This window comes from Tupaia chinensis, unplaced genomic scaffold, assembly GCF_000334495.1.
Source record: "Tupaia chinensis unplaced genomic scaffold, TupChi_1.0 Scaffold000054_1, whole genome shotgun sequence".
Taxonomy (NCBI): domain Eukaryota; kingdom Metazoa; phylum Chordata; class Mammalia; order Scandentia; family Tupaiidae; genus Tupaia; species Tupaia belangeri.
Window position 1 is genome coordinate 6928457 of NW_006159512.1, and position 10654 is coordinate 6939110.

Here is a 10654-nt window from a genome sequence, read left to right on the forward strand (position 1 = left end):
GGCCCCGGCTGCCAGCTGGGCAGGCATGGAAGTTCCTTGCCCATTTCCCAAGCCGCTGGCAGGTCATGGGCAGAGACTGCAGGGTCTGTGAGCCAAGAGAATGGACATCTGTGTCCCTTGTCCTAAAAGAACCACCATTCAGACTATGATGGCTGCAGCCCCCACAACTGAACCAAGGGAGAAAGCCAGGTGCCCAGTGAATCTGGGAAATAGGGAGGTCACAGGTACAAGAGAGGAGCTGCTTCCTTGGGCCAGGAAATGGTCCTAAACAAGGACACTCCTCACTACCTGTCCAAAACTTGCAACCAAACTTACAGAAAGAAGGCATTGTCTATGAAGCCAGCAAACTGCAGATATTATCTTCAAAGTTAACCTGAGGCTGCACTCAGGGATCCTGACTCTTGCTTTAAGAGACTCTTTCATTAAGTCATGGCGCCCACATGGAAATGTTCATTCCACAGGACCCGGCATTTTGCAGATGTGGAAACTCAGACCCAGATGGAGAAGTCGCACAGCAGGTTGAAGGCAGAGCCAGGCTTAGACCCAAACACTGGAAGAGCTTCCTGAATCCCACTACTCACTACTTCCCCTCAACGTGACTTGGTTTGTTAGTGAGGACACCAGGTTTGCACTGACAGAGGATCAGAAGCAAATACCTGCTTTCACAAAGACGCTCTGGAGGACTTTTGTGGGCATGTTTCAAGGTCCTTTCCGAAACACTGTCAAAACAGTCTTGGGGAAAAGTAACTCCAATAGTTACTTTATAGTCTACTGAAGACAACATAAACTTATACTCTATAACAATCAAAAAGAAAATACCTGACGTAACCTTGGCCAGCAGACTAACTTCAGCCTAGAGAAAAAGGAACAAACAAACAAAATCCCAAACCTGCATCTGCTCCAATAACCCAGTCAAGGTCTGCAGCCAGGTCATGGTTTGGATATACTGCTCCGTGTTCATGATTCTGAGCTCGGATCGCAGCTCTGGAATAATTGCTCCGGTTCTCCAGCCATGCTTTAGGGTCAAATCCTGATCACAAAGATGACACAAGTTCTCAACAAAAGCTCCACCAAATTCGTACCATTCCATGACTTTTCCCAGACACAACGGGCATTCATTTAATTACGTTTTAATTGTAATGGTTGGTTATTAATCAAGTTGAAGTCAATCAATTACACTTAATTAGAACCAATTTGGCCGGAGCCTTTAGCCATTTCACCCCCAAGAAAGTTTCTGTTCTGGAATAACTGCTGTGACTCACAGCTCCTTCAGAAACACAGGGCCTGGAATCAGCGGCCATGCGTGTCTAAGACCAAGGAGGGCAGGGGCAGGAAGAGGCTCCACCTCAACACTAGCACAGGTCTTCATTCGATTCATCACGGGCTTCGGGAGAGCACTTGCTATGTGCCAGGCCCTCTGGGTTCTGGGGAATCAGGGAATCTTGGACTTGGAATGAGCACACAGCATATGCATACATGATTACATTTTTCATTCCAGATACTGAAACCCCATGACTTGACAATAGGTCAGGGTATCTAATATCAGCTATGTCCTGGAAAATCTAAGATACGCAGTTGACATGCCAAATGACCATTCATTTTCCCATTTGGCAAATATTTATCAAGCACTGCTATTTACCAGGCTCTGTTCTAAAGACTGAGAAAAAAGCAATGAAAGACAAAAAAAAAAAAAAAAAAAGAGAGAGAGAGAGAGAGAAATTTCTGCCCTTATGGAAAACAATGAAGAAGCAAATCAATACACAAGGGCAGGCGGTGATATATACAGTGGAGCAGGAGGGGAAGGAGTGGGGACAAGGAGTTACCATTTTATATAGGGTGGTGAGGAAGACCAGACCAGCCTAAAAAGGGACATCTGAGCAGAGCTCAGAAGAGAAGGAGGGTGAAAGTGCACAAATATGAGAACGGACAGATTCTGGTGGCTGGAAGAATAGCAATCAGAAAGGCCCTGGGGGGAACCAGCAGTTAGCGTAATGGCTATGTCACTGGACTCCCACATAGTCGACCGTGGTTCGTGTCCCAGATCCGGTGGCTTAAAACACACGGGGCGCATGTGTGTGCGTGCCCAAGATCCCGAGAGGAGAATGGAGGAGAAGGGATTGCAGTGTGGCCATCGCCCCTGGGGGGTGATTTCTCACTTTCTGTCTCTGTGTCTCTGTCTGTCTGGCGAGCACACGCGCCCTATAGCGAAAACCTCTCCAAAAAAAAAAAGAAAGGCCCTGGGGCAGGAACATGTGTGGGTGGGGGGGTTAAGAAGCAAGAAGTCAGGGGACTAGACCAAAGTATTGGGTTGTCAGGAAAGTCATGATGCATTTTTGCCTAGAAAAACTACATCGTGGCTTTCCCAATGACTCAATAGAAGAGGCGGAGGTAGGGGATGCCTTTGGAGAGGTGGGGGTGGGGACAAGATCAAGCGGGCAACTGGAGGAAGTCAGGTGCTTGCTCTGAGGAAGAAAGTGCTCGGATTTGAGGGACAAGTAGAATCTGTTTCAAATGTTCAATCTGGCTATATACTTAGCTAGAATTCTAAGCCCTAAGTAAGGGCTAAGGATGCCTACCTTCTTCACAGGATCTTTCTTTTCTTTTCTTTTTTTTTTTTTTTTTTTTTGAGAGATTTTTGCAATAGGGCACATGCACTTGCCAGAGAGACAGAGAGACAGAAAGGAAGAAATCACTCCCTGGTGGGGGGGTGGGGGGGGTGGCCATGCTGTAATCTCTTCTCCTCCATTCTCCTCTTGGGATTTTGGGCACACACACACACACACAAACACATGGCGTGAGTTTTAAAGTCACTGGGTCCAGGACTCAAACCACAGTCAACTACATGGGAGTCCAGCGATGTGACCATTATGTCATCTGCTGGTCCCACAGGATCAATTTCTTTAAGTCTTTCAGTATTTCTCTTTCTCCTACAATACACAGAAACCTACAGCACAGTCTTAAAAATATTATCGATGGTGGCGAACTTCTGAAGGTAGTTTTTATTTATTTTGATGCATTATAAAAGAAATAGGGGCTCACCAAGTGGTATGGTGGTTAAGGGCACTGGACTCCCACAGAGTCAACCACAGTTCAAGTCCCAGACCTGGCAGCTTGCTTTCTCACTGTCTCACTGTCTGTCTGTCTCTCTCTCTCTCTCACCTTCTCTGGTCAAATTAAAATAAATGGATAAATAAAGTTAAATTTTAAAATAATCATTAAAAAATGAATAGGAAAGGACACTGGCATTTATTTTTTATGTTTTCTTTCTTATTATTTAACAGGAAGATAATTCGCTAATTTCCATCATTTTGGGAAAAAAATATCTTTTTCAAACCAATCCATCCTGTTCTACAGTGAGTGAGACACAGGAAAACATGGCCTACTCCTAGTTTTTATGAAAGCATAAAAATGACTTAACAGAGAAATTTGTTAACATGGGACTAACACAGCTGTCCCCCAACCAAGGAAGAGAAAAAGGCTCCTCACCGCCAGGTCACTGTATATGTGATCACCGAAGTACAACACTTTGGATCCTCTCCACCCGGTAAGCTTCAAAAATTCATACAAGTTACCCTGAGACAAGAGAGAAACACAGATGGCAGATCATACGACAGATACCCATAAAGCCACAGTCCAAAACTTTCAAATGATTCAAAAAAATTTTTACTTTTGTCATTATTTAAATATTAAAATATAAAAATAAAAGCAGGGTCCCAGAAAATCATTGAGATCTTCCTTCTAGGTCAAATGTACTTTTCAAAAAGAATTCATCCTACATAAACCTCTTCATAACTATCTGTTTACATTTAACACACTGTGTCCAACCCTCCATGCCCATAAACTTTAATGTGCCATTTACAGTAGCTGAGAAGTCATGATTCATTTCACCAATTCCCGAATGTTAGACATTCACATGCTTGTCTATTTTGCAACTTCATGATAAGCATTCTTGTAGCAAAGTTTTATCAGCTACATGTTAATCATTTCTTAGGTTAACTTCCTAGACATAAAATAACTGTGTCAAAGCTAATTTTTTTCTTTTTTTAAAAGAATTATTTTATTGATTATATTATCCTTTTGTAAAATTTGCTATAGGGCACATGAGCTCACTAGAGAGACAGAGAGAGAGACAGAAAGTGAGAAAGCAAGCCACCAGGTCCAGGACTTGAATTGCAGTCACCCATGCAGGAGTCTGGCACCTTAACCATACCACCTGCTGGTCCTTAGAAGCAACTTTTTAAAGGTATATAAAATATAGTTACTGGAGCCAGCAGGTAGTATGGTGGTTAAACTGCTGGACTCTCACATGGGCAACTATGGTTCATGTCCTGGACTCCGTGGCTTGAAAATCATGTCAGGCGTGTGTGTGTGCATGCCCAAAACCCCAGGAGGAAAACAGATTGTGGCATGGCCATTCCCCACCCTTCCCCAGGGGATGATTTTTCACTTTTCTCTCTCACTGTCTCTATCTCTCTCCAGCAAGTGCATATGCCCTATGGCAAAAACCTAAAAAGAAAGAAGGAAGGAAAGAAAAAAATACGGTGACTGCTGAATCCAGGCAACAGCTATGGCCTCACCAAGAATGTTAACAGTATAGTACAGAGACCACAAAACAACTTTCAGTGGTCGCATTTATACACACAGCCAGGTGTCTGGTAGGCTTACGACCTAGGGGTATAGTCTCTGTCAGTATACTCTATTATTATTTATTCACACAATGATAAAACTACCTAACAACACTTTTCTCAGGACATATTCCCATCATCAAGCAATGCATCACTGCATTTGTAAAAAAAATAAAAATAAAAATAAAAAACCTACCTTCCATAACAGAATAATTGCCAGCAATTCCAATCATTCATTCAAACATGGGAGAGCCTTATATGACACCAAACTATATTAAATGTTCACGTATAACATATCTCATCAGGAAATAATTACTCATTTGGGTGAAAAATATGCCATGATGAAATGCTCCTTAAAGAGAAATTTCCAAGGTTTACGACGAGCATCTTACATTTTATATACTACGAAACTAACGCCTTAAGTTTTGCTTTAGAAAACTGTTGAAATCTGAGTGAATTTAGAAACTCTACAGAAGATGTAGAAACTTCAGCCTGTTTTACTGCCAAGGTATACGCAGTCAGTTTACAGACAGCACCAGGCCTGGCCCATGGCAAGCCCCAGTGAATGTCAGCTGTCATCACTATTACTGACCACGAAGCAAGCAATGCGAAGGGTACACTGGTCATGAGATACCTGCTTGTAAATCTGGCCTTTCTGCAACTTGTGGATCTTATCCCAGAGTAAGACGCCTTTCTCATTCACCTTCCGAAAAGGTCTAAAACAGAAATGATAAATGTTACGTTGCACAGTAATAGCACAGCTGAAATACTACATTCAATCAGGTAGTGACTCCTTCTAAAACTTAAAAAAAAAACCCTCAATCAAAACCTCCACCACATTCCCTGCCAAAGCATCATCTAAGGGAACTTGAAAAAGTTCAAGGAAAAATGCAATTAAAAGAATGAGTTTGTGCAAGTGCATAAAAAATCAAACAAAAACAAAACAAAAACAAAAAAAAACAACAACAACAAAAAACAGTGAAGCCCATGCAGTTTCTTCATAATATGCATTTTTCCATGAACTTCTTCTTTTTTTTTGAGAGAGGTTTTCGCTATAGGGCGTGTGCGCTCGCCAGACAGACAGAGACATAGAGACAGAAAGCAAGAAATCACCCCCCAGGGGGGATGGTCATGCCGCAATCCCTTCTCCTCCATTCTCCTCTCGGGATCTTGGGCATGCACGCACACGCGCCCGGCGTGAGTTTTAAGTCACTGGGTCTGGGACACGAACCACGGTCAACTACGTGGGAGTCCAGCGACATAGCCATTATGCTAACTGCTGGTTCCCTTCCATGAACTTCTTATAGACCTTTTCATACATCCTAAATTATACATAATTCAGTATCCAAAGGTGTTTTGTACAAAAATAATAATAATTCAGGGTCAAATAAATTTGGAAAACGTGGGACCAGCCGATGACGGAGTAATGGTTATGTCGTTGGATTCCCATGAGGTCGACCACAGCATAGGCCCTACAGCAAAAAAATAAAAATCTTAAAATAAGTAAATAAATATTTTAATAAAGAAATCTTAGCACCACTGAGTCCCTCAAAACTAACAGCAGCACACCCAGTTACTATCTCCCCAAATTTTCTGCTGACCACTTCCCAAGGCTACTGTGGCAGGAAGAGACTGTAAGACATGGGAGAGCTTTACTCCACCTGATGCAAACCCAGGTTGCAGACAAGTCCTATAAAACCCGACTGGAATTTTAAACATGCCCGTTAGAGCCCCATTTAAAGAGACACCCATTAGGTCCTTTGTTGTCGCTGTTGTTTTCTTATATTTCATTATAGGTCTGTATCTAAGGATCATCTGATTTACTACATGATATAAAGTTTGAATTTTTCACTATGTCAATCATTTTTTTAAATAATTATTGTATCCAATTTTATTCACCATAATCATCATTATTATTTTAGTTGAACAGAGAGAGACAGATGGGGGAGAGAATTGAGAAAGCAAGCTGCAGGTCTGGGACTCGAACCATGGGTAGCCATGTGGGAGTCCAGGGCCTTAACATGCCACCTGCTGGCCCCAAGTCAATCATTTTCTTAAAGCCTGACTCACGGGTCTGAAGCAGCCTGGGTTGAATTGAGAAGCATCTCAATACTCACAAGCTGTCTGCTCTTTACTAATCTCACTGTCCTCGTGATGATTTGCTAGAAAGGTTAAAAATCGAAAGCTATAATCTCAGATGCTTCTGATTTTGCCAGCTAGATTTTAGCAGGACATACTACATATGTAGTCCCAGCAGCAAAGGAATAAACTCTAGGTCTCCAGGGAAACAGCACTCACCTCCGCTTATCGTTGAAGAAGTTTGGCTTCTCAGCCTGAACGATGACGACATCAAACAGGTCCCTCCAGTCCTTCCCAACGATATACCTCATTCCTTTGTCCCTAGAACAAGCCAGCCAGATCAGTCTAGCATGAAAGGGAGTAACTACTTTGTGCAAATTTTTCTTTCCAATTTCCAACTGCCAAGTTATATAGAATACAAGAAATGAGCCAGAAACGTAGGGCGACTTACACAAAGCTGCTGGGGCTGTTGGTGATGAGGAACATCTTCTTGCCGTGATCGGCCAGTTTGGCCAACACTGCACGGGTCTGCTCAGCATAGCAGATGTACTTTTCTAAGAGCAAGAGGAAAATTCACACACAGAGTCAGCATGAAATCGGTCCATCTGCTAATACTCACCACGTGAGGCACATTGGTGTTGCACTGCTCTGGTTGGGGAATAAAAGTCCTAAGGAAACTTGACTCAGGGTGCACAGGAATACCCAGCACATCATTAACAAAGACCTCACCTCCTTGGTCTACGTGGGAAAAACTAGCAGGCTAAGGGCTTCCAGACCCTGTCCTTTTGAGTCAGAATTATGTCTAGCTCTGGGACAGAGCAGGAGACATCTACGATGCCAGGATGCCAGACCCTTGGCTGGCACCCAGAGGAGATGCACAGAGCCCCTGCTCCGCACCTGGGACTTGAGCATGCCCAGTTGAATGCCTGCTCTGCTGCACAGTGAGTGGAAAGGCCGATGACACCGTGCAGTACGTACCAATGTCTGCTTCGATGGCTCTGTACATGATTCCTTTGATGTGCACGTCTCGGATTGCATCCTGTCGAAACACATTTGTAATCACTGAAAGTGTAACTGACATAGCCTGAGTAGTAGCTCACATGAAAAGGCACTGGAGGTTAGCAGGTGGCGGAGTGGTTACATCACTGGATTCTCACATGGCCAACCATGATTCGAGTCCTGGACCTCATGGTTTCAAACTCACGCTGAGTGTGCATGCATGCATATCCAAGATCTCAGGAAGAGAATGGAGAAGAAGGGATTGTGGCATGGCCATCCTCTCGCTGTCTCCAAATCTCTCTATCTCTCATTCCCTCGCATCCCAAGACAAAAATCTCTTAAAAAAAAAAAAAAAAAAAAGGAAGGAAGGAAGGAAGGAAGGAAGGAAGGTAGGGCATTGCTGATCACTCTGTCTTTAGAAGTCTGGCAATCTAAGCTCTGAACAGAAACTAAATTCTGGTCCATTTATCATAGGCATTCCCTTGGGAAAAGCTTAAGTTTCCCTGGTAATAGTGGCAGTACCTGGTGCAATTTACAAGTGTCACCTGGCAGATGTCATTTATGTGAATAATTCTGAATGTGGTCCCACGTGACAGTCATTTCTACACAGTATCATGGACAAATGATTCCAGGTCATCTGGGCAGAGGGAACCCTGGCTCTTTCTATCTTTGCATCCTCCCTTGCCCATCCCTAGACTCCAGCAGCAGGTCTGGTCATCTAGAGACAAACAGGGAACAGGGTCCTCCTCTCCCTGGTGCTACCCATGGGGCCAGGAACTGTCAATGAGACATCAGCTCAGGCAGAGAGCTAGTACTGCTGGCAGAGGGGGAGAGGAGGAGGTTAACCCTTTGTAGGCTCAGGGGCATGGCAGCCTGATGCATCGCAGGTGGCACTGCACAGGCCTCTACATAAACAACACTCCCGGAAGCACAGGAGAACTTTCTGGAGCCAGGAGCAGAAGACTGGGCTGCAGGTACAACTGTGCCCTGGCCTTAGACTGCAAGTGGAAGATTTCTGTCCAAAGCAGGCATGTAACCTCACCTCTATTCCCTTCCAGCAAAGGCCACCCTCAGTGTCACACCAACAGTAGAAGGCAGTAGTTAAATGCAAGCCAAACTGCCTGGCTTCAAATCCAGGCTCTGCTAACTTACTAGCTGTGTGATCTTACACAATTACACAAGTATTTGACTTCCCTGTAAAATAGGGTGCTGATAACAGTGCCCGCCCCAAGGTATTACTGTGAGGATTTAGTGAGGTAATACACAGAAAGCACTGAGAAGGGAACCAGGGACACAAACTGCGTACATGGTGGAAGAAATACTTGTAAAAGCCAAACTTTCAAATAAACATCTCTCCTCAAGAATGGAAGGGTTGCTACGAGTAATTCCTAAAGGTTCTGGAAGATGAAGTACGTGCGTACCCCAAGAGAGGAATAAAAACTGAACACTCGCTTCTCACCTAGGCACAGCCGCTTTGGCTCCACACTAACTCAAGCGCCCTGTGAGGCTGGAAGCCACGTGGTCGACTGCAGGGTTGGATCCCCAGGTCAGCCTGAACACATGACGGGCATATTCTGAGGGGTTGGAGGCTAGAGAACAGGGGTCGTGGTGAGACCAGATCCTGTCAAGGAGACCTCTTACCCTCTCTTTCTATCTCTGTGTGTGTGCACATGGAATGTAGAGACTGATGCCGAGAAACTATCATTCATCCTTCCTCTTCATAAAACCCAGGATTTGGACGGTCAAATTTTAAAATTACTCATAAACATATAATAAAAAACATATAGGTGTGTATATGTGCCTTTTTAAATGTAAATATTTTAAATAAACACATATTCATAAATAACATATACTATAAATATTGAATTATTATGTACGTTTTTTAAAGAGAATTATTTATTAATTTTTTTTCAATTTGCTATAGGGCAAATGTGCCCACCAGAGACAGACAGAGAGAGAGGGAAAGTGAGAAAGCAAGCTGTCAGGTCCAGGACTCGAACAGTGGTGGATCATGTGAAAGTCTAGCACCTTATCCACTACACCTCCTGCTGACCCCAATTACATAAGCTTTCAAGCACTGGAAAAGTTTGTGCAGCTTAAAGAACATACATAAATATATAAGCACAACTAAATACAAATATAAATTAAAACATATACAATAGATATTTAAATAAAAACAATGTGTATGTATGAAACTAAGTATTCATATTTGACTATATCCCTCTCCATGGGATTCTTCCTTAGTTTCTGCAGAGGCTCAGAGGGCCATGTGGATCTCTGTGAGTGAGAGAAAAGCTACCTCCTCTGGACACAGGGACAAAAGGACACTGGCCCACAGCCCAGAGCGTGAAGCGTGGCTCTTTGTGTGAAGAAGAGATGGCCCTCTCTGCAGGCAGGCAAGCTGGGCACAGGTCAGACCTCAGTCCTCACCACCCTTTGGCCAGGTACACTGGCACTGCCCTCTCGGTCAGAAAGGATTAGAATTCCAGATCACAACACGAGCTCCATCTCGTTTTAACAAGAACTTGACTGATCCCCCATTCTTCTGATGTGACATCTTTCTTACAGTTTTCAAAGTTAAACCCCAAATAAAGGAGACCCCAGCAGAAAGACTACTGACAGCACCCAATCTTTTTTTTTCTTCTTTTTTTTTTTGGAGAGATTTTCTCTATAGGGCGCGTGCGCTCGCCAGACAGACAGAGAGAGACATAGAGACAGAAAGCGAGAAATCACCCCCCAGGGGGGATGGTCACGCCGCAATCCCTTCTCCTCCATTCCCCTCTCGGGATCTTGGGCACGCACACGCGCCCGGTGTGAGGTTTTTTTTTTTTTGAGAGATTTTCACTGTAGGGCGCGTGCGCTCGCCAGACAGAAAGAGAGAGACATAGAGACAGAAAGCGAGAAATCACCCCCCAGGGGGGATGGTCACGCCGCAATCCCTTCTCCTCCAT

At 43.9% G+C, this 10654-nt stretch overlaps 1 protein-coding gene across 1 annotated transcript in view; it reads right to left on the minus strand.

Annotated features, from left to right (window-relative positions):
- NT5DC3 (5'-nucleotidase domain containing 3) overlaps positions 1 to 10654 on the minus strand; it is an 82034-nt gene that overhangs the window by 7542 nt on the left and 63838 nt on the right. Inside the window, exons 7-12 of the mRNA XM_006141409.2 lie at positions 7683 to 7743; positions 7156 to 7258; positions 6924 to 7025; positions 5260 to 5341; positions 3487 to 3573; positions 890 to 1030 (exon numbers count right to left, since the gene is read on the minus strand). Coding sequence (XP_006141471.1) covers positions 890 to 1030; positions 3487 to 3573; positions 5260 to 5341; positions 6924 to 7025; positions 7156 to 7258; positions 7683 to 7743 — 576 coding nt within the window. The remainder of the gene's footprint in view (positions 1 to 889; positions 1031 to 3486; positions 3574 to 5259; positions 5342 to 6923; positions 7026 to 7155; positions 7259 to 7682; positions 7744 to 10654) is intronic.